The 23,940-nt window shown below is 42.2% G+C and overlaps 1 protein-coding gene across 1 annotated transcript in view; it reads right to left on the reverse strand.

Moving 5' to 3' along the window:
* Nucleotides 1-23,940, reverse strand: part of DNAH12 (dynein axonemal heavy chain 12) — a 257,076-nt gene that overhangs the window by 81,850 nt on the left and 151,286 nt on the right. The window contains exons 45-50 of the mRNA XM_068253712.1: nt 23,261-23,455; nt 15,987-16,120; nt 10,133-10,295; nt 6,248-6,328; nt 3,339-3,515; nt 100-231 (exon numbers count right to left, since the gene is read on the reverse strand). Of these exons, the coding sequence (XP_068109813.1) occupies nt 100-231; nt 3,339-3,515; nt 6,248-6,328; nt 10,133-10,295; nt 15,987-16,120; nt 23,261-23,455 (882 nt within the window). The remainder of the gene's footprint in view (nt 1-99; nt 232-3,338; nt 3,516-6,247; nt 6,329-10,132; nt 10,296-15,986; nt 16,121-23,260; nt 23,456-23,940) is intronic.

The raw sequence follows: 23,940 nt of genomic DNA on the forward strand, positions 1-23,940 counted from the left end.
TCTCCCAAACATGAAATCCCTACATATGCCAAGGGTCTTTTACAATCTTGGCAAAGCTCCTGTGCATAAAGTACACTGATATACACAAGACACACTTACCTTCTGCCCTGTCCCAGCCGGGTCATTTATCCTTTCTGGTTTGATCTCTTTCATGATACAAACAGCTTCCATGACAAGTTTTACACCTGATGGGGGATTCTTCAAATTCTTTACAATGGTGATGTCTGATGGCTGATACAATACATAACGTTTATTAGTTCATTAGTAAAGAAGACATTGCTGCTAAAACTGAGTCACACAAATCTAGATTGCCCAGTGCATTGATCGGTGTCAGCACGCAGAGAGAATCTGATTATTGGTGATCTGCAGTATCACCAAGAATACAGATATATACCCGATTATTGATGATCTGCAGAATCACCGATAATACAGATATATTACTAACCTCTGGACACCTATGTATATAAGAGTGTTTGGTGTAACAGTAATACTTTGAGAAACACACCTGATGAGCAGGTGATATCAGGCAGTATAGGCAATACTGCTTTAGAGAGTAAAGGAACCTTCCAGCAGCCTGAGACTCTCCAAGGGGTGGAGTCAGGCTGGAGGTAGGAAGGACCAGAGGGTGAGTGACACCAGAAGGTGGATATCACTATCTGATCCGGAGACTATGGGCCTGATTCACAAAGCTGTGCAAACTTTTTTCGCGGACTTTTGCGCGCGCAAAAGTCCGCAAAAAAAGTTTGCACCGCTTTGTGAATCAGGCCCCATCTCTTAAGGGGAGAGATAGCTTTTGAGGTCGGGCAAGCCAGGTCGGCAACACACGGACAGACAAAGTACAAAGACAGAAAGCTGATTCGGTATCCAAGGCAAGCAGGGTTTGGCAACGGAATATCAGATATGCAAGGTACCGAATCAGTGATCAGAGGAATAGTCAGGAAAGCAATAAGTCATAACAGATATCAAACAATGCCTAGTCTGGGTGTGAGGTCCGTGGTCTCTACACCCTGGAACTAGTCTGATGTATAGCAAGTTCCCTAATCTGGATGTGAGGTCTGTGGTCTTTACACCCTGGAACTAGTCTGATGTATAACAGAATGATAACACAAGTTCCCTAGTCTGGGTGTGAGGTCCGTGGTCTCTACACCCTGGAACTAGTCTAATGTATAACAGAATGATAACACAAGTTCCCTAGTCTGGGTGTGAGGTCCGTGGTCCGTAGACCCTGGAACTAGTCTAACATACAACAGAGCAATAATACAAGTTAACTGGCTCAGTATGAATTCCCTCCTGGTTCAAACACACTGTTGGATCTGACTAAGATCTGAGTGCTTCCACGTAGTGTTTGCAATGGCAGACCACTTGTGTCTGGGCAGCAGTAACTATATATGGAGTAGTGCTCTCTGGCGCCACCCTTAAGTGATCAACCAATAGTTACCAGGTCTGGGGTCAGCTGATCGGCTCGGTCAGCTGATCCCCCCTTGCCCATCATAAAAGTTCTGCCTCTCAGCGCGCGCGTATTCCTAAGCCTGTGTGAACTAACAGACTCAGCCACTCCAGATACACGCTGCTGTGTGCAAACCGCCGCGCTGGACGCGGAACCAGCCGCCTTGCTGTCAATACATGCGGCGGCTTTTCCGTGTTCTGCCATGTTACCAGACGCACGCTTCCGCGTGCAAACCGCTGCATTGGACACGGAATCGGTCGCCTTGCTATCAGCACACGCGGCGGCTTTTCCGCGTTCTCTCACACCCAGCAAGCTCATGGTGAACCAGAACTGATTTTCAGTCCCTTACACATTCCTAGGAGTTCTAGGTCACCATAAACTTGCTGGGCAATCTGTAACTCTGGGTGTTTCAAGTCCTACCCCATAGACTCAGATTAATCCATTTCATGCAATGATGAGGATCAACCAATCTGAAACCGTCTGTCTGTATGCATGTTAGATTTATTTTGGCTCTGTAATATTAACAAGCTGACATATCGTTGCATTCCAGCGGTTCTGGAGATGTGTTTAGCTATCAGGGACAACAAAGCCATGATTTGCATATTCAGCAGTGATGCATTGTGGGGCACCTCAAATGCTCACTCCAACCTCAATAATCACAAATACCTTCTGTTTTAAGAAGGCAATATTCTGTTTTTCTAAGTGCTTGTGATTTGAACAGCTCTTGCTAATGTAATGCTATGAGTGTGACCCAACTTAAGGGATGTGATTTTTTTTTTAAATCCCCCATAGCACTACATTAACAAGCGTTTTATAAATCACAAGCACTTAGAGAAGTGGGTCCCAGGCCTAAAGGCACTCTATAGAGGAATAACAATTTTATTTATTTTTCTATATACTGTACATGATTAAGCCACACCTATCATTCCATTTAAATAAGTCAAGTACTGACAGAGTGATTTTGGATAAGAGGAGTTTCAATATAAGATCAAGAAAGTTTTTTTGTGTTTACATTTTAGTAATATCAAGAACCTGTCTAAAAGATCCAGTAAAACTTTATGTCATGAGATTAGCAGGCCCACCAACTACTTTCGCTGATCCTGGCACTAGTAGTAATTGGCAAAGCAGCTTTTTACACCATTGTAGGCTAGCAACGTGTTGCTATGTAGGGTGGAGTCAGAGGGCCGATGGAGCAGTGTGGGAGTGGTGTTGTGTGGTGAACAGGGTAAGAGAGGAGAACAATGCTCTCAGCTAATGCTCAGCCAATTCAATTCGCCGAATAGATCACTGGCCGAGGGATTGGGGAGCATTGTGGACCGCTGTACACATGCTGGATTCTCGGCAGAGAAGGTCATTTATTTGGCGAGTTATATCTTGCGTGTGTACGAGGCATTAGCGTTACCTACAGAGGAGGTAATGGGTTAATGATGAAGAGCTAAGTAAAAGGTTAGAATTAGGTATTACATTGGAAAGAATATCGGTTAAGTGCATAATACATTAGTGAAAGTACATAGTGGGTCTACTGATCTCAGTGCATAACGTTTTGTTGGATGGGGACAACAGTAAAATAGGTACTGGTCTGCTCAAATGACAAAAAGATCAACTGTTTTGTTTTATGTTATTGAAGCATCATGGTTTTCCAGGTTAGTGCTCTCTCTCCTGTTCTATTTCTGTACTTCTGTATCTAATTTACTGACTCATCTATATCTACATAATGTTCTTTACAATTGTGTTTCCTCTCATTTCCCTTCTATGTCTATGTATTTTGTTGCACAGTATACAATTTATTTCTACAATGCTACTGAAGTTAGTAATGATAAAACACATAAATAATTCTGTATCATGGTCATTTCGTCAAATCATCACTTTTTTCACAATAACAAAATCTTACCTTTAGAGTGTTCAGAGCAGCCATGGCAGCCTCCAATGCTGGTATGGCCTCTGCAAGTTCGCTCTCGCACTCATTTTTCAGGGCTTGGGCTTCACTGGCTTTCTGGGTAGCCACTTCCTCATCTGCTCGAACTACTTTACTCTTTGCTTCTACCTCAGCAGACTCTTTTTCGATAATCTGCACATGTGAAAAAAGAAATGTGAAACTCTCTGAGAAAAAGCTGTGGAGGCCAGAGACCAATAGACGTTCCGTCATCAATTTACCCTGAAGGTCCCAATATCTTTAGGGCAGATTGAACAAGGAACAGCACCCAGTAAGCATTGATGTGTGGCTCAGCTACAGATATGGATACAGATCTAGCGATAGATAGATAGATAGATAGATAGATAGATAGATAGATAGATAGATAGATAGATAGATTCAACTTTATCATTATCACCTCACCTCATTGGCCTCAATTCACTAAGCTTTATCAAACAAATGTTTGATAATTTACCTCATGGGTAAAATCTAATTTTTAATTCACTAAGGTGTTATCTATTTATCAAATGTTTTACCGTTAAAACGTTCAACAAATCTATAACACCTTAGTGAATTCAAAATTAGATTTTACCCATGAGGTAAATTATCAAACGTTTGATAAAGTGTTTGATAAAGCTTAGTGAATTGAGGCCACTGGGAGAACATCAGTGATAAGCAAAACTGTAGCATTTTACTCTCACAAAGTTTTTGTGAATTTTTTTTCTTTACGAAACTCCTTACATTCAATGGAGAAGGCAAAATTAAACTTAATTTGGGTGTCAAAAAAGCCACCTGTAGAAAACAAGGCTTGAGGAAATGTATTTTCATTATGGCATGGCGATAGACAAGACAAGACACAGAACATTTATATCGCACTTTTCTCCTGGCGGACTCAAAGCACCAGAGCTGCAGCCACTAGGACGCGCCCTCAAATGGAGGGCCTGTATATACAAGAAGGGGCAGCCAATAAGATAAAAGCTTGACTAAGGCTGCACATGAAGAGGAAGTTTTCTAAACATAGGGACTTTAGATAGAATGGAGGCTGCTGTGACACATACAGTGGGCATAGAAAAGAATCACTCCCATTTAATATATTCACATTTTGCAGTTTTGCATACTCAAATGAATTTGCGGCCTCACACATTCACACACTATTTTATTCCTTCTGTATTTGCTCAATGGCCCTGATTCACCATGTACCAGTAAGATTGCTCTCCCGGCGTTAATATCAGTAAAATTGTTGTGCGCTACCTACGCACTCATTGCCAAAAAAAAAAAGTTAATTCCTGAACTGATAAGAGACGGAAATTCATCTCTGTGACTGAAAGGCTGCTCTGATTGAAAAGGAAATGCAGCCATGCATATTGCAATACTGTTTTTCTTATAATGCCATTGTAAAATTAACCTTAAATTTGCTATAGTGGTTTTTTAAGACTTCCTGAGTGTACAGTTACCAGACCAGTCAGCCATAAACTGAGGTGGATGATTAGGTAACAAATATGGTGTAATTATATAGTTAAGCTAAGCACACAAACTGGGTTAAATTTGGTCCAAGGTGGCCATTAAAGACCACCTCAGGTTAGAATCTAGCATGTGTACAAGAGCCCCCAATCATCACCTAAAGATCCAGCAGTGACGTGCAACTTCTGACTGTTCCTGAAAAATTGTCACTTAATTACCCTGCGCGCCAAAAGCTGATCCATTGTGCACCTAGTATCAGACCCCCTTTTATTATCACAATAGACATGAGGGAAAAAACTTGGGATACTAGCATAATACAGCCCCTGTTTAGCACCCTCGTGAGGCTGCATCTGGTTCAGGGCACCAAAGGATGGACAGTGAAGTTTTAGAACAAGTGCAGAGACAAACCGCAAAATTGGTCAAAGGTTTGAAGGAACTCATTTACCAGGAGAGGTTAGATAAACAGGGCTCATTAATGCTGGAAACACACGATGCAACTTCCGGTGCAATCAACAGGAATCAGACGATTATTTCCGATCTGTCCGATCTGTTTCATGATTGATAAAGGGATAAATTTTGTGAAGTTGTAATTGGAAAATCAACCACTTGATTGATTAGGAGCAGTTTGGACATGTACACAAGATGCAACTTCCAGTGAGATTACCCGTTGATCATATGGTAAATTGAATTGTGTGTTTCCAGCATTAGCCTGGAAAAATGAAGCATTAGAGGTGATCTAATTAACTTGTACTGTATAAATACATAAGAGGGCAATACAAAATGTTGGCAGACAAGCTGTTTATCGTTAGGTTTGTACAAAGGACTAGGGGACATGATCTGCACATGGAGGAAAAAAGATTTTGCCATCTATTAAGGAAAGAGTTAATTACAGTAAGTGTGGTTAAATGTGGAATATCTTACCACAGGAAGTAGTTATGGCAAATGCAATATCTATGTTTAAATGGGGGCTTGGATGCTTTCATTGCATTGAAGGACATCCATAGCTATAATTACTCAGTAATTCCTGGCAGTATTGATCCAGTAAGTCTTGTAAGGTTTTATTGCCTTCCTCTGGATCAGCAGGTATATGTGTGGGTGCAGGACGGTGTTATACTAATTTTTTGGTTGAACTTGATGGATGGATGTCTTATTTCAAACTATGTAACTATGGAAAACCAGTAGGGTCATGGCTGTGGGTGCCATTTGGGCAGTAGGCTATCCTTGATAATTACTTATTGTGACTGGTTTTTTTTCTCATAGAGCAACAAAAGAGTTCGTCTCCAAGAGCCATGTTTGACCCAAATGCTTAATTTGCCCCTTTTAGCTTCCATATCATTTTGAATTAGCTGGCAATGAGCAAAATATTTCTATGCAAGGGTTTGTTCTTCCATATCATGGTGTCAATAAGGTACATTCAAAGCTCTTACCTTCATCATTTCAGCATTTTCTATCTTGGCTTCTTCTAGTTTGGGCTGTAATTCAACCAGTTCCTTCTTCATCTCACCAACCTAAATAAGTCACACAGACTAATAATCAACACTGAAAAGGATGGACAGATAACAAAGAAAGCCTGAACTTGTGAAGTACTTGAGTTTCCACTACAAGGCAGTGCTATCTTACTTTTAAAGTGAACCTGAGGTGAAAGTTATATGGCTGCCATATTGATTTCCTTTTAAGCAATACCAGTTGCCTGGCTGTCCTGCTGATCCTCTTATACTTTCAGTCATAGACCCGGAACAAGCATGCATCAAATCAGGCATTTCTGACAAAATTGTCAGAAGTGATAAGATTAGCTGCATGCTTGATTCTGGTTTACTTCAGACACTACCGCAGCCAAATAGATCAGCAGTGCTGCCAGGCAACAGGTATTGCACTCTCACCTCGGATTCACTCAACACAACACAGAACCAGCAGAGAACAGCACTAGTGTAGTAATGCTTAATTGTTTGTTAAGTGTCTTAAAACTGGCCCCTTACCAGGAATGTACTGTATTGTTATCAATGTCAGCACTGTTTTAAGATACTGACAAGCCACCTCCATTGGTAATAGTAAATGACTCACGGCTAACCAGTACTCATTCTTAAGCGTGTCTAATGTGCCAAAAAACTGCCCAGGGAGAATTCAGGGCCATGAACACAGAAAGTTGTTCCAAATTAAGCACACTTAACACTGCTACTGGATCGGCTTCAATACTGAGGATGATGCACCCTTACACCAATGTGATTAGACAAAACGTGCAAAAGAAATTTCATCCAGCAGCATTTTGGAGTGTGTGCTGAATGCGTGGCCCATGAAGTTATATTGAATGGGGCCACAATAGACAACATAGCAATGCAGCTAATGCAGTGTGGGGGCATTATTCAAATGTGCATATTCCTCAACACAACTTTCTACATGAACAAGCCTTTAGGAGAGCAGGCACTGGATTGAAGGAACATTTAAGAAGCATAAAGCAAAAATGATCACATACCATAGTTAGTTTGCTATCAATAGTCACAGATTAACAACTTTTATTTTCCATGTTAGACGTGCCATGCTGGTTTATAAAATATCACTAAAGTAAGTGTAATGAGTTGAAGAAAAATTACACATTAATTAACCTCCCCGGCGTTCTATTGAGATCGCCAGGGAGGCTGCGGGAGGGTTTTTTTTAATAAAAAAAAAACTATTTCATGCAGCCAACTGAAAGTTGGCTGCATGAAAGCCCACTAGAGGGCGCTCCGGAGGCGTTCTTCCGATCGCCTCCGGCGCCCAGAATAAACAAGGAAGGCCGCAATGAGCAGCCTTCCTTGTTTGGCTTTCCTCGTCGCCATGGCGACGAGCGGAGTGACGTCATGGACGTCAGCCGACGTCCTGACGTCAGCCGCCTCCGATCCAGCCCTTAGCGCTGGCCGGAACTGATTGGTCCGGCTCCGCAGGGCTCGGGCGGCTGGGGGGACCCTCTTTCACCGCTGCTCGCGGCGGTTCGCCGCAGAGTGGCGGCGATCAGGCAGCACACGTGGCTGGCAAAGTGCCGGCTGCGTGTGCTGCTTTTTATTTGAGGAAAATCGGCCCAGCAGGGCCTGAGCGGCAGCCTCCGGCGGTGATGGACGAGCTGAGCTCGTCCATACCGCTCAGGAGGTTAATTGAAAGTTACTACAAAAATATACCAGCCTTCCATAAGACTTTTCATAAATTTATGTTTTACAAAAGTACCTTTCCATTTTAGTTTGTATCTTCAGAACTGACTGAAGCTAGAATTACTCTCAGGGCCCTATTACACTATGGTGTTGCTGTAAAGTTGTGGTAAGTAAATTTACAGCAAGAGGCCACTAAGTCAATGAAAGTCTATGAAGACTTTCAAACTTATTACAATGCGGTGCGACAGAATAAGTCAGTTCGCCGCAATTCTGACAAAAATTAAACAGTGCGTTACAGCATGATCCATGCCTACCACACGGATTATACCGTAATGCTAGTCTATGGCGACGCAGTAAGTGTAAATGATGGAGCGTGGTGCGACGGAGTGGGCATTCGTGGACTGGCAGGAATAACAGTGATGTACTTCCTGTGCAGCAGGTAGTACATCACTGAACAAGGGCGGGCCTATGCATATGACCCTGTCAGCGCACTCTGTCGCAGGGTCATTTAAAATACTGATTCATGCAGTGTGGTGATCCCATGGCAGACTGCTATGGGCTCACCACACAAGTGTAAAAGCAGCCTAATTTGCAACGTTAGAGTCAGTGCTTTGAAATCCAGTAACCTACCTGAAGAAGTTTTAGTTGTTCTCCCCAAAAAAAACCTATTTTTTATGAGAACTAAAAATGTGTAAAATTCTAACAAAAGTAAATAATGCAAGACAAAGTAATAATGCAAGGTTCGGTTCATGTAATAGCACAGTATACCTTATTACTATAGAAATATTTACAAGAAATCGAAAAGCACAAGCATCACATCAGCTATTTAATATGATAAATAAACATAAGCTAGTATGCCTTCCAGTTTTGTTATTACATGATTTGTTTAAATGAAGGGTTACAATCTCAAAATAACACATATAATAACTACAGTATGCCAGTAACATACCATAAAAAGTAATGTAATGTACATAAATGTAAATGTAAGTTAAGTAATTGTATACAATGCCAAGCAGTGGTAGCTAATGCCGGGAAACAATATCTTAAAGCGGACCCAAACCGAACATTTTTTTAATTCAAAATATTTAGTTGCACCACTCTGACACATACAAAGCTAAATAAACACTCCTTCAAGCCTATGAGCATTTCAGTGCATGCTTTTCACCCTTCTCTTTTCATAAGTAGGGTTATACAGGTGGCAGCCATTAGCAATTCCTCCTTTGCCAAACACCTTCTACTCCACCAGTTTGCCAGATTCTATCCCGGCAATATGCAAGGAAGGGAGGGGTTCCCCCAATAAATGTAAAATATTTTATATTTGTCATCATGCAGCTGAAAAAAGGCTGCTATTTATTATTATAATTTAGAAAATAGATTTTATTTCTAAAATCTTGTATTTTTAATTTGGGTCCACTTTAAGATGCTAGTATACTACTCCCTCTGTATAAATTACTTGTATTCCACATCTGGAGTATGGGATTCAATTCTGGGCACCACACTACAGAAAGGACATTAGAAAGGACATTGACCTTCTCAAACCGGTACAAAGACGGGCAACTAAATCAATCAGAGATGGAAGATCTCACTTACCAAGAAAGGTTTGGACAAGTGGGTTTATTTAGCTTGGAAAAAAGGTGACAGAGAGGTGACCTGATTAACATGTATAAATACAGTACATCAGAAGGCAATACAAAAGCTTGTCAGATGAACCTTTTTGTCCTGAGAGTTGTACAAGGGACAAGGGGACATGATCTGCGTATAGAGGAAAAAAGTTTTTGCCATCTATTTAGAAAGGGATCCTTCACAGAGTGGTAAAATCTGGATTATCTTACCTCAAGAAGTAGCTATGGCAAACTCTATATCTGCATTTAAAGAGGGCTTGGATGCTTTCCTTTCATTGAAGGGCAGCCACAGATATAATTATGAGGTAATTCCCGGGAGAATTGATCCAGGAATTTATCTGACTGACTTCTCTGACTGAGTTGGGAAGGAATTTTTCCATTTAAAGGCTAATTGGCCTGTGCCTTGTAAGGTTTTTTGCCTTTCCCTGGATCGACTGGGATATGTGCGGGTTAAAAATGGTGTGATTTTTATTTTCTTCTGGTTGAACTTTTTTCAACCCAACTATGTAACTATGTTATGTAATGTAATGTACATAAAAGTAATGTGTAATGGGCACCATGCCATTCTCACCTGGGATTCAGCAAAAGCCAACTTATCTAAGCCGTTTGTGTATCTCTTCTTCGCTTTCATCACTGTGTCTCTCTTCTGAGAGAGCAGCTGTCGGAAGGCAGCGATCAGCTCCAAGTAGGAGGTAGGAGTCACATAGTTATGTCTACCAAGTTCTCTCAAAAACCTGTAATCATTGACAAAATATTCCAAATGCTTTCAGAAACATATTGACATATACGGTATCTATATTCTATATTGAGGTAGAAGTTGTAATAGATACACAATATAGAGAGACATGGTGTAGGGCCCAGAAGAAAGGTGTAAACCAGCTTTTATTCAGATGGTAGAGAAGGTCCAACCAAAACATACCACTTCATCAGAGCTACAAGATGTCATATGGGAATGGACAGAAGGGAGGCCGGCCTTCCTGCTGTCTGTCCCCATAGGGCCTCCCTGCACCAGCTCCATGGTGTTTTGTATCATTGTTTTCCATGGTAAAGTCCACCTCTATGTAATGTTTATCAGTGTGCATGTGAATCTTTCTGCATGCAGTAGTTACTTGGGGTTTCCTATGAACTGCATGCATTGTGTCCTTCAAAAACCCTTTATCACTACACCGAAAATAGATGTGGAAACAAAAAGCTAGTGAAGAAATTACACTTTCTGAAACCAGAACCTTTAGAATGGGAATACATTTCTAGTGATCCTTTTCCTGTCTGGCCTTACAGTAATTACATTATAACATTTGTTACTAAAGTCTTTCACATCACAAAACCTGAGTAGAAAACCATATTACCACTTGCAGCACCAACAAAAAACTCAGATTGTCTTCCATGCAGCTGGGAAACCAATAAATCCCTGTTTGAAAATTATACCAGAAGGCTTCAACCCAGTATCATTCATTTTCACTATTTAAAGTGGACCTAAACTCAGAACTTCCTCTCTGCATTAAAAGATAAGCAACAGCATAAAAACCTTTAGGCCCCTTTCACACTGGGACGTTTTCATTGTGGTGCGTTATCTTTTTTTTATCACAGGGTAATGCTAGGGCAATGAAAGTCTATTGAGCCTTTCATACCAGATTAGAGATGGGCGGAACTGTTTGACTGCGAACGGTTCCCGCCGAACTTTCGGTGGTTCTCATTTGCGATCGAACGTGAACTTTATGGCGGTTCCACCCGCCTCCTATACTACATCATTAGGGTCAACTTTGACCCTATACATCACAGTCAGCAGGCACAGGGTAGCCAATCATGCTACACTCCCTCCTGGAGCCCTCCTCCCCCCCCCCCCCGCCCTCCTTATAAAAGGCAGGCAGTGTCAGCCTTTTCACTCACTCGTGCGGCTGCAGTAATTAGAGAAGGGAGAGCTTGCTGCAGAGACATTAAGGAAAGCTTAGTTTGGCTTGTTAGGTTGCTCTTTTTTGCTGATCCTTATTGCTAAAAAGCACCCCTCATCCTCAACAGCTCTTTCGAGAGCTAATGTTGTTCTTGTGATCTATTTTTGTGTGTGTGTCCCACAGACACTTGTGTTGCATATACAGCCCTGTCAGTCAGTTTTAGCTGCTGGACCTTGGCTCCTTGGTAATTCCTACTGTTTCCTACTGTGCCACTGCCAGGCCCAGCACATTCAGTGACTACTACCTGTGTGTGTGACAGGCAGCTGCACATTTGTAATACCCGTCACTGCATATACCTACCTATTCAGTGCACCCACCTACCTACGTGAGTGCACGCAGTGTGATATTTAATACCCCCAGTCACTGTACCTGTTCACGATACCCAGGCGGCTGCCCATTTGTAATACCCATCACTGCATATACCTACCTGTTGTTCACAGTGCACTGCATCTGTTCACATTACCTGTGTGTGTGTGTGTGTGTGTGTGTGTGTGTGTGTGTGTGTGTGTGTGTGTGTGTGTGTGTGTGTGTGTGTGTGTGTGTGTGTGTGTGTGTGTGTGTGTGTGTGACAACTGTTCATTGTATTGATACCAGTGACTCACTGCATACCTGTTCACTGCACCTGTGTGACTGCACATTGTATTAGTTAAGTCAGTGCATACGTTTCACTTCATCCCCCCCAATATGGGCAAAACAGGCAGAGCCAGAGGCAGGCCACCCGGCAGGTCTGTTCGAGGTCATGCTGTCGTGATATCGTGCGGCCCTGGACCAAAGTACAGTGTTCAGAAGGCGCGTGCCATCAACCCCCAAGATTGTCAGGATGTAGTTGACTATATAACACATAACACCTCATCTTCCTCAGCTTCCGCACGGAAGCGTGACATATCTTCCTCCTCCTGCTCTGATTCTGGCACCCCACTTAACTCAGTCAGCCGCCACCACCAAAGTGCCATCACCGCAGGGCTCAGTGGTGTGGACATTTTTTTGTGTGTCTGCCTCAGATGAGAGCAATGCCATCTATACTCTCTGCCACCAAAAATAGAGCCATGGAAAGACCAAGACCCGTGTAGGGACAACTTCCTTACGAAGGCACATGATGACAAAGCACAAACTGCAATGGGATGACCACCTGAGGAAAAGCAGCACAGAAAAGCAAAGCCACACACCACAGTGGAAGATACCAAGCTGCAATTATTTCTCAAATAAGGCGATACCCAAACTGTACCGTGATGTTGAAAGGCAAGTGGTATCATCTCTGGCACACAGCGTTGAGTCAAGGGTCCATCTGACCACGTGGTCTGCAAAGCACGGTCAGGCCTGACCGAAGACTAAGTCAGTCCCCACACACAGCATCTCTGCCTGCGCGCCGTGTGACTGCCTGCCCCAAGACTAAGTCGCTCCCCACACAGCATCTCTGCCTGAAGGCCGCTTGACTGCCTTCTCTGCCACCACCAACAGGGTCCAGGACACCAGGCGGATTCCTGAATTTTTAGGGCCGCTGCTAGCAGCGGCCACTATAATAATTTTTCTGGTGCGTGTACATGCTTGCCTAATTTTTCTGGCTGCACTGCAGCTGCAACAACAAAACAAAAGGCATGTACATGTGTCAATTCCCCTTTGTGATCGTCACCTTGCTGCGGTGAAGGGGCTTGCGTATCACAATGAAGCAATGACCGCCGGCTATATGAGTGTCTCGGGGGGGCACACCCAAGATAATAAGGTCATTGCTTCATTGTGGACAGACCAAATTTGATCAGCTGGACAGTCGCTATTCTTCTATCATTAAGCTACCACAGCCCGGCGACCATATGGGCTTGAAAACCGCCACGGCCTGCACTCTCGCCATGGTGCGCACCAGTCCAGCACGGCCGTCACTACACAAACAGCTGTTTGCGGTGCGTTACACAGTGAGTTTGGTGTGTCAGTGTGAAGCAGTACTTTGATTACACTCCCTGATTGATGTATACACATGCAAGATGTTTTAAAGCACTTTAGGCCTCCAATTTAGCATGCAGTCTGATTTCTGCCCTTAAAACGCTGCTTTGGGTCAAATCCAGATTTTTCCCTGGGACTTTTGGCGTCTATCCCACTCATCCATGCCCCCCTCCAGGTGTTAGACTCCTTGAAACATCTTTTCCATCACTTTTGTGGCCAGCATAAATGTTTTTCGTTTTCAAAGTTCGCCTCCCCATTGAAGTCTATTGCGGTTCGCAAAAGTTCGCGCGAATCAAACTTTTGCGTAAGTTCGCGTTCGATGTTCGCAAACCAAAAATCGGAGGTTCGAGCCATCTCTATACCAGATGCAATGCGATGCGCCCGGAAGCGGCGCATCTGCTGCAAGAGCATCTGTGCGTTGTTGGGCAAGTTGTGTGGGGGTGTGCTACGGACCGGAAGTCATGTAAGTTTATGGTAACACAGGTTTTTTTTTTTAAACCAAGTTTGCGTTGCGATGCACATATGCATTAGCATATTTTTTTAATACACTTCTGTGCACTTCATATTTCTGCCACAGGAAGTGAGCGCTAGAGAGGTTCACTTCCTGTTTTGCTGACAGCTTGAAGGGGGGATTAATGCAGAAATCACACTGGTAGGCAGTGTGAAACTGGCCTCAAAGTTACTTGTTACAGCTTATAGAACTCCTAATGCGATTCTGCAGAGTGGTTACTTCCTGGTATCCTTAAAGCACAGAAAGGGTTAAGCTCCTTCGTTTACATATTAGCTCAGAATTTGGTTGAGTTGGCAGAAAGCTAACAGCTCAAATTACTTGCTGAGAAGGGAGAATTAGACTGTTCTCTATGATCACACACGGGATCGACACTGTGAATTTCTCTGTTTTCTTGTCTCCTGTGCAAGAGTTTAGGTTCACTTTAACCATTTTAACCATTTACCGGCAACCTAGCGTATTAAAAAGTCATGCTTTTGCCTGTTAATGGCAACATGACGTTTTAATACGTTGCGCGTTCCCGCCGCCGCTCCGCACGTGTGCGCGCCGCTACCGCCGACGTTTCCGTCAGGTTCCCGTGCTGGGTGATTGGGGAAGAGGACCGAGAGGTCCTCTACCCAATCGCACTGCCTGGAGTGAATGGACGCGACCGCGAACAGCGGCCGCGTCCATTCATAAAACAGGAAACTGTTAAAGTTTAATAAAGAGTAAAAAAAAAAAAAAAAAAAAAAAAAAAAAGTGATCATTTCCTATATGGGAGAGTGTTCTTGTGGCCAAAAAGTATATTACACATACAAAGCACATACATATGCAAGTACATACACACTATTAATAAAATTAATAAAATTACACTTACAACCCTCCCCCCAAAAAAAACACTTGTAAAAAAAAATCAGCTTAAAATAAATAAATAAATAGTTGCCTTAGGGACTCAGCTTTTTAATCTATATTTTATGGGGGAAAATGATTTTAATTTATTATATAGGGGCAAAAAAACCCAGAAAAATAACACCTATATTTCAAAATAATATATTGTCGCCATACATTGTGATAGGGACATAATTTAAACGGTTTAATAAACGGGACAACTGGGCAAATAAAATGTGTTTGTTTTATCCACAGGAGAATGTTTAATTTTAAAACTATAATGGCTGAAAACTGAGAAATGATTTTTTTTCATTTTTTTGTTTTTTTTTCCATTAAAACGCATTTAGAATAATAAAATTCTTAGCAAAATGTACTACCCACAGAAAGCCTAATTGGTGGTGAAAAAAACGAGGTATACATCATTTTCTTGTGATAAGTAGTAATAAAGTTATTAGGGAATAAAAGGGAGGAGCACTGACAAGTGAAAATTGCTCTGGTTCGTTAGAGTAAAAACACTTGGGGGTGAACTGGTTAACCACTAGTGTAAAAAAGTGGTCACAGACAACCTGCGATTGGACAGAGCTAGACGTGGAGCTTAGCCCTATAAGGCCTGTAGTTTATCTCTGAGTCCTTCTGATGCAGAATGGAACAATAGACCCATGGGCTCCTTAAATGGGCAGACATTGTGAGGTCAATTTATTTCGGTGAACACATGTGGAATTTTTATTTTATAATTCCAGCCATAACTTTAATTGTTTGTACAGGACTGTGCAGAGAAGAACTAATATGATGCCAGTGACAGCAGCCATGGAACAAAGTTCCCAATCCTATGAATTGTGGTCTCTGCAAGGATTTAACAGTGGCCTGTGCAAAATCTTCCCCCACCCTTTGTAGCAGGACAGAAGAAATATGTCATTAATAGAAAATCCACTGCAAGATTTAGGTTATTTGCATCGCCATGATAAAATATTGGAATTCACTCAACTTTAAACTGTATTTTTGAGACAGAAAGGAAATCCCCATAAAAGAGGCACAGAAGTTCAGAATCATTTAGACGTTTTCCAATACAATGTTCCACTTGAAGGCTTCTAAAAAATGTAACCTGTTTCTAATAAATGTCTGCATGTTATAAAAACTGTGTGGACGATTAGATAGCATGTATTTACTTGTCTGATAGTGCTATGGCGGATGTGTGGAAGTATTTGCAGATTGGAACCACTTCTTGACGCTCGGTATCGGTCATTTCTAAAGTCTCCAAAAACTTCACAGCCACCCGCTCCAGGGCATCTTCTGGCCATGGCTAAAAAAAAGGAGAGCAAGACAAATGTTCCTCTGTAATTAAAGCAGTGTGTCATATCAGGCTGTAAAGCAACAATTTATATAAATATTTTGAAAGGGGCAATTTTGTTCTAAACCGACTATAGCTACTCAATGAAGATTGGGTTATCAGCTGGTTGCAGTTGGTCTGCAGCATACATCTCTTGACTTGGCAGGCGATCGGCTGAGCATGCCCGATTGATGATGCGACCAATTCCGTCCTGAAATGGGTCGCATGTATGATTGGGCATGCTGCAAGATGTCGGCCGTCGTGGTCGATCAGGTGCAAGGCGGTAACGGTGAACGATATTGGGATGAGCGACGAAAAACTCTAACGCTGCCCTCTAGTGTATAAATGTCCACCCTGTGTGTGGATTTATACATTACCTGTCCTGTGTCGCCCACTGCGCGGTGCCCATCCGTCTTTCAGTTCTTCCTCTTCCATTCGTGCCTCACACGTCATGGGGGGAGGGGGGTGTGGTGAGGCGGGCGGATGCGGCAAACTCAGATGATTCTCAAGAGATTTCATTATGAACTTGATTGGGAATTGGCCTGCGTTGTATGGGTCAGATATTTTTCTAATCAGATTTGATCAGAGAGAGATTTGTCTTTTGGTCCAATCTGCCCATCATCGCTAGACGTATGGCAGACGCGGACTTCCTGGGCGGAAGGGCATGCATATGTACCTAATCTTTTTGTTCTCTTACCAGGCCTATCATCAGTCTTAATGTCAGCATGTACTAATCGATCTCGAATGGTGGGAGAGATATCAACGGGTTTTTTTAAAAGTGCTCTACCTCAGGAAAACTCTCCGAGAGTAGATGCCAATGGCATTTGATTATCTTAGAGATGTTCTGGCTCTGTGTGTTGTATTTAGTCACGAACGGTATCCGGTTATATGTGGATTGTCTACTTCTTTGTCCACTAGTCTGTGTCACCTAGGGCTGATCGGAAAAGCTGAATTCCGATTTCGCCGAAATTTCGTGTACCGCATGCGAAAACCGAATTTCGTGTTCCGAATTTTCGTGTTCCGAGTGCATTTCTATTGAAGTCAATAGTGCCAAATTCTGCGGTTAATTGTAAAGCCCCTGTACATGCTATCATCACCAAATTTGGCATGTATATCCAGTTCGGCCTTTCTGGACGAGCTTTCTCGTCCAGAAAGGCACTGCTGCTTTCAATGCGTGGTGCGCGCGATCGGGCGCGCGCCTGCGCGCGCACCCGCCGCCCGCCGCTAGCCCCCCGATCAGTGAATGGGAATATAATTCCCATTCACCGATCTAACTTCCCCGCAGAAATACCGACGCTTTCTCTCCAGAGAGCGTGGTATTTCTGCCCCCAGGAAACAACTCCTCTGAATTTTGGTTCCTGGATGCGAGATCGTTCACATCCAGGACTTTTCTCACTGTAGTAAACTGCACCCACATACATTTTTAATTAAAGAATTTGCTTATTTTACATGTAAAATAAGCAGTTTCACTCCCACACCAAAAATTACCCACATACATTTTTTATTTAAAAAAAATAATAAAAAAAAATACAATTAAAAAAAAAAAAACAACATAAATAGTTACCCAAGGGTCTAAACTTTTTAAATATACATGTCAAGAGAGTATGTTATTATATTATTTAAAATTATAAGCTTATAAATAGTGATGGACGCAAATTGAAAAAATGCACCTTTATTTCTAAATGAAATATCGGCACCATAAATTGTGATAGGGACATCGTTTAAATGGTGTAATTAACGGGACAGATGGGCAAATAAAATACATGGGTTTTAATTACGGTAGCGTATATTAATTTCAAACTATAATGGCCAAAAACTGAGAAATAATGAATTATTTTCATTTCTTTCTTAATTTTCCTGTTAAAATGGATTTAGAAAAAAATAATTCTTAGCAAAATGTAGTACCCAAAGAAAGCCTAATTAGTGGCGGAAAAAACAAGATAGATCAATTCATTGTGATAAGTAGCAATAAAGTTATAGGCGAATGAATGGGAGGTGAACGTTGCTCGGATGCATGAGATTTTCGGCACTGCGGCGCTGAACCGGATATTTAGCAGATGAGTAGGAACATGGTAAAAAAACACCTTATAGTTTTTGAGCAAATCGATTACAAAGTTTCATAGGAAAAATGGTTTTTAAACTGTGTAAAATGACACTGCTGCAGTACAGGTTACTGCATTCCGAGTTCTGTATACATATTGTATACATTTCATGAAAACAGACAGCTTGGGGTCCCCCCCCCCCAAGCCTCCTTAACTCCTTGTCTCCCATGCAGGCTGGGATAGCCAGAATGCGGAGTCCCGGCCACGTGGGGCTTCGCACCCTGAGCTATACCAGCCCGCATGGTCCATGGTATGGGGGGGCTCTGGAGGAGAGGGGCGATCAACCTCCCCCTCTCCTCCAGAGCCCTTGTCCAATCCATGGACAAGGGGCTCTTCCCCACCTCCAGTGCCCCAGGAGGAGGTGGGGGCTGCTGACGTCCTGGGGGGTTCCCCTTTAACAACCCCTTACCCATTTCAGCAGAGTTAAAAAAAGAAATAAAAACACAACGAAAAAAGTCCTTTATTGCTCTAAATTAACTAGGGATACTTACCTTGCGAAAATCCCACGCCATTATCCTCAGGAGTGGTCCCACGCCAGTATCCTCTTAGGACATCTCACCACCCTCCCACACCGACGAACTCCCGCCACTGAATGGTCACAGTCAGCCTCTGCATCAGTATAGCAGAGGCTATGAACACGGAAATGTTGCCTTTGAAACAAGAAATTTCGGCAAACAGTGATGCGATCAAAATGGGCACTGGGAAATCCTGGAACGCTGGAGGCCACACTAGAGTGGCGAAACCAGCCCTTTTTCACATAGATGGTGGGTCCAGGTGACCAGAGCAGGAGGTGCCCTGGTCCCCTGGACCCACCTATTTATGTGAAATAACGCTCAATCTGACACTGAGGTGGCCTCCGGGGAACGGGGATTCCCCAGCAGCCATTTTGTTTATGACACTGTTTGCCGAAAATTCTTGTTTTAGCAAACAATTTTCGTGTTTCTAGCTTATGCAATACAGATTTCAGAGGCTGTCTATAGCCATTCAGCCCCGGGAGTTGGGCGGGTGCGTGGGACCACTCCTGAGGATACTGGCGTGGGGCCACTCCTGAGGATACTGGCATGGGATTATTGCAAGGTAAGTATCCCTGGTTAATCCAGAGCAATAAAGGACTTTTTTCGTTGTCATGTTTTTATTTCTTTTTTTAACTCTCTGCTGAAATTGGTAAGGGGTACCGTGTACCCCTATACTCCTTTCTCCTGGGGAGGGGGCGGCTTCCGGAGTCTGCTTGTTAAAGGGGACCCCCGGATGGCACCATGAACCCCCCAGGACGTCGGCAGCCCCCACTTCCTCCTGGGGCACCGGAGGTGGGGAAGAGCCCCTTATCCATGGATTGGACAAGGGCTCTGGGGGAGAGGGGGAGGTTGGCCGCCCCTCTCCTCCAGAGCCCCCCCCCATACCATGGACCATGCGGGTTGGTATAGCTCAGGGTGCGAAGCCCCACGTGGCCGGGACTCCGCATTCTGGCTATCCCAGCTTGCATGGGGGACAAGGGGTTAAGGAGGCTTGGGAGGGAGGACCCCACGCTGTCTGTTTTCATGAAATGTATACAATATGTATACAGAACTCGGAATGCAGTAACCTGTACTGCAGCAGTGTCATTTTACACAGTTTAAAAACCATTTTTCCTATGAAACTTTAAAATTGTTTATTTCAAAAACGATAAGGTCTTTTCACAATTTTTTTTACCATGTTCCTACTCATCTGCTTAACCACTTCAGCCTAACTGGACGAAAATTTTCGTCCAGTTAGGCTGCGCGCACTCCCGTGGGCCCCCCGCTGCTGGCCGTTAGCCCACCGATCAGTGAAAGGGATTATAAATCCCTTTCGCTGATCGGACCCCCCCCCCCCCCCCCCCCGGAGAAAAGCCGACAGCGTCTCTTCAGACGCTGCGGCTTTTCTGAGCTCTGGTCTCCTTTCTTCTGCCTGGGAGCAAGATTGATCGCTCCCAGGACTTTTTGACTTTGGCCATCTTGTGGCCAAATAGCAAATTACACCACAAACACACTTTGTGTTAAATAAATACATTTTAATACATTAAAAAAACCGTTTACCTCCCACACCAAAAAATACCCACATACAAGTTTAAATTAAAAAAAAAACAAAATTACAACAATAAAAAAAAAAAAACCATAAATAGTTACCTAAGGGTCTGAACTTTTTAAATATGCATGTCAAAGAAGTATATCAATATGATTTATTAAATTATGGGCTTCTAAATAGTGATGGATGCAAATTGAAAAAATGCACCTTTATTTGCAAATTGAATATCGGCGCCATACATTGTGATAGGGACATAATTTAAATGGTGTAATAAGCGGGACAAATTGGTAAATAAAGTACATAGGTTTTAATTATGGTAGCATGTATTAATTTCAAACTATAATGGCCAAAAGCTGAGGAATAATGATTTTTTTCCATTTCTTTCTTAATATTCCTGTTAAAGGGGCACTACAGCGAAAAATTGTAAAATGTAAAATATGTGCAAACATATACAAATAATAAGTACATTTTTTTCCAGCGTAAAATGAGCCATAAATTAATTTTCTCCTATGTTGCTGTCACTTACAGTAGGTAGTAGAAATCTGACAGAAGTAACAGGTTTTGGACTAGTCCATCTCTTCATAGGGGATTCTCAGCAAGGCTTTTATTCTTTATAAAGATATTCCCTAAAAAGGATTTAAACAATGATGCTGGCCAGCTTCCCTGCACCCTACACAGTTTTTTGGCAGTTGGACAGAGCAACTGCCATTCACTAAGTGCTTTTGAAAATAAATATATCCCTGAGAATCCCCTATAAAGAGATGGACTAGTCCAAGACCTGTCACTTCTGTCAGATTTCTACTACCTACTGAAAGTGACAGCAACATAGGAGAAAAGTAATTTATGGCTCATTTTACTCTGGAAAAAATGTACTTCTCATTTGTATATGTTTGCACCTGTTTTAAATTTCACCGTTTTTCGCTGTAGTGCCCCTTTAAAATGGATTTACAATAAATTAATTCTCAGCAAAATGTATCACCCACAGAAAGCCTAATTGGTGGTGAAAAAAACAAGATATAGATCCATTCATTGTGCCGAGTAGTGATAAAGTTATTAGCAAATGAATGGGAGGTGAAAGTTGCTCAGATGCAAAAAAAATTCAACCCTGTGGGCTGAAGTGGTTAATATACATGCCAAATTTGGTGATGATAGCATGTACAGGGGCTTCACAATTAACCATGGAATTTAGCACTATTGACATCAATGTAAACATGAATTCGGTACTCGGAATTGCCGAATTTTCGAGTTTCGACTGCTTACTTGGAACTGCCAAATTCCAATGGCAAACTCGAAATTCGGAATCCGAGAGCTCAGCCCTGGTGTCACCGCCCTGTCCCTGGCCTTTTGTACTAACTCTAAAGGATAGCCCCTTGATAAGAATTTAGTTTGCATCGCCTCCATCCTTTTGTCCCGCACACCCTCATTCTCCACAATATGTCTTATTCTCTGAAACTGACTGGCTGGAACAGACCTCCTTGTGGCCCCCGGATGAAAACTCCCGTAATGGAGAAGGGAGTTCACATCCGTGGGCTTAACATAGAGGTCAGTGACCAGTCTGTCATCCTGTCTAGTCAACATTGTGTCAAGAAAATTCACCTGGTCGGTCGAACAATGTACCGTCAATTTGATGTCTCTACATCTATTCATCAGTTCTTCAACAAATGTTAAAAGGGTTGAATGTGGCCCTGCCAACACGCAAAACACATCATCTATATATCTATACCATTGAATGGCATGTTTCTGAAATAATTCACTCGTGTATAAATACATTTCTTCATATACACCCATGAAGATATTTGCGTAGGACAGGGCCACATTCAACCCCATGGCTGTGCCCTTGACCTGCATGTAAAACGCATCTTTTAACATTTGTTGAAGAACTGATGCATAGATGTGAGGTATTTAGGTGGCGCTACGTGGACGCCTGGGACCGTTGCTCGTAGCCAAGATAGATGTGTGGGGATAGGAGGGACCTCACTTTGAATGATCTAATAACTGGAGTGTTAAGTAAGTTCCCCATCAGGTCTGCCATGATAGGACTATTATGATTGGAGAAATAGATGCTTGAATGCTATTGGTCACTCATTACCATGTGTACTATATAAACGTGTAATTGATTGTGTTACATGTGATTGACTTGACATACAGCTACAGCTTGATAAAGAGGCGAAAGCACTTGAAACGTTGCTCACTTTGCTGGAATGTCATTATATCAATAAAAGAGTATTACTTTAATCTGATGGTGCCGGCTTCATCTACTACCAAATGAACTGTGTTAAGCTGAATTACGTGCGTAAAGTCTTACCACATGATGAGTAGAGAGTAATGCATTGCATGTAATGTTTTGCATGCTGCTCTTTTCATCATGCAGATTAAGCACCTAATTCTGCTTAATGCAGTGTATTGCATCCACTGAATTGTTCCAAAAGAATACATTATTCTTGGGTTGGAGTTGATTTAAAAAAATAATCAATATGAGAAAACGTTGGAATTTTTGAAATAAAATATAAAAAAAATGTAAAAAAAAAAAATCGATTGATACCACAAACAGCACATTCATTTTAAAAAGATTCCACAAAGGACTCTATGGTAGATGGATCTAACTAAATCGTTGCACTGTTCAATGCAGTGTAACGCTATGGGAATTTTTTATACATTTGGTCTCAAGAAAGATATACATTTGGTCGGAGGCTGCCATGAAAGGGCCTCAAGGTTGTATTTTCCCCCAGGCCAAAAGGTCCCAGCCCTCCCCTGATGTGTGGCCACCTACTTCTGTTTTTTTACAATGGAGTAAAATTGAATATTATCCCATGTGCAACATATAGCGAAATTACAGATAGATAAACATATAGAAAGATACTGAAACTATAAACAGAGTTTCATGGAGTATGTGTAAAAGAGAGAGAGAGACAAAGGTATGATATATTTAGATCAATGTATAGAGAATTTGGTCAATCTCACCACACACCTGGAACCAATCAATGGTGCAGCAGTTGATAAGAGATGGAAATTGTCGCAGACGGTTGCGAAATGCATCTCCAATGGGACTGAATGCGACCACGATGTGTAGATTTTCCTTGCAACGGTTTACAAAGAAAGCAAATAAAGCCAGGGGGCTGAGCTCAACATTTTTATTCCCAGCCTGGGCTGCAGGTCGAACGCCCTACAATGCAAGAAGATTATCAGTATTAATCAGAGTATATGTACATACTTGCACAAATCTATATTGTAAAGATGAATCAAAGTATAGGTTCACACTTGCACAAATCTATATTGTAAAAATAAGACTTGGATTGTGAAGAGTCATTTTCTTAAAATAAAACAGAATTTTGCCTTCTTAAAACAGAAGGTATTTGCAATTATTTGTGACTATTCAGGTTGGAGTGGGCATATAAGGTGTCCCACAATGCATCACGGCTGAATTTGCAAACCATCCCTTTGTTGTCCATGAAAGCTAAACACACCTCCAGAACCACTTGAATGCAATGATTTGTCAGAGCTATGCCAATCTAGCACATCATTGCTTTCCAGCAGTTCTGGAGGTGTGTTTAGCTTTCAGGGACAACAAACGGACGATCTGCATACTCAGCAGTGATGCATTTGAAACACTTTATATGCTCACTCCATCGCGAATACCAATTTAAGACG

This window comes from Hyperolius riggenbachi, chromosome 9 (assembly GCF_040937935.1).
Source record: "Hyperolius riggenbachi isolate aHypRig1 chromosome 9, aHypRig1.pri, whole genome shotgun sequence".
NCBI classification, from domain to species: Eukaryota; Metazoa; Chordata; class Amphibia; order Anura; family Hyperoliidae; genus Hyperolius; species Hyperolius riggenbachi.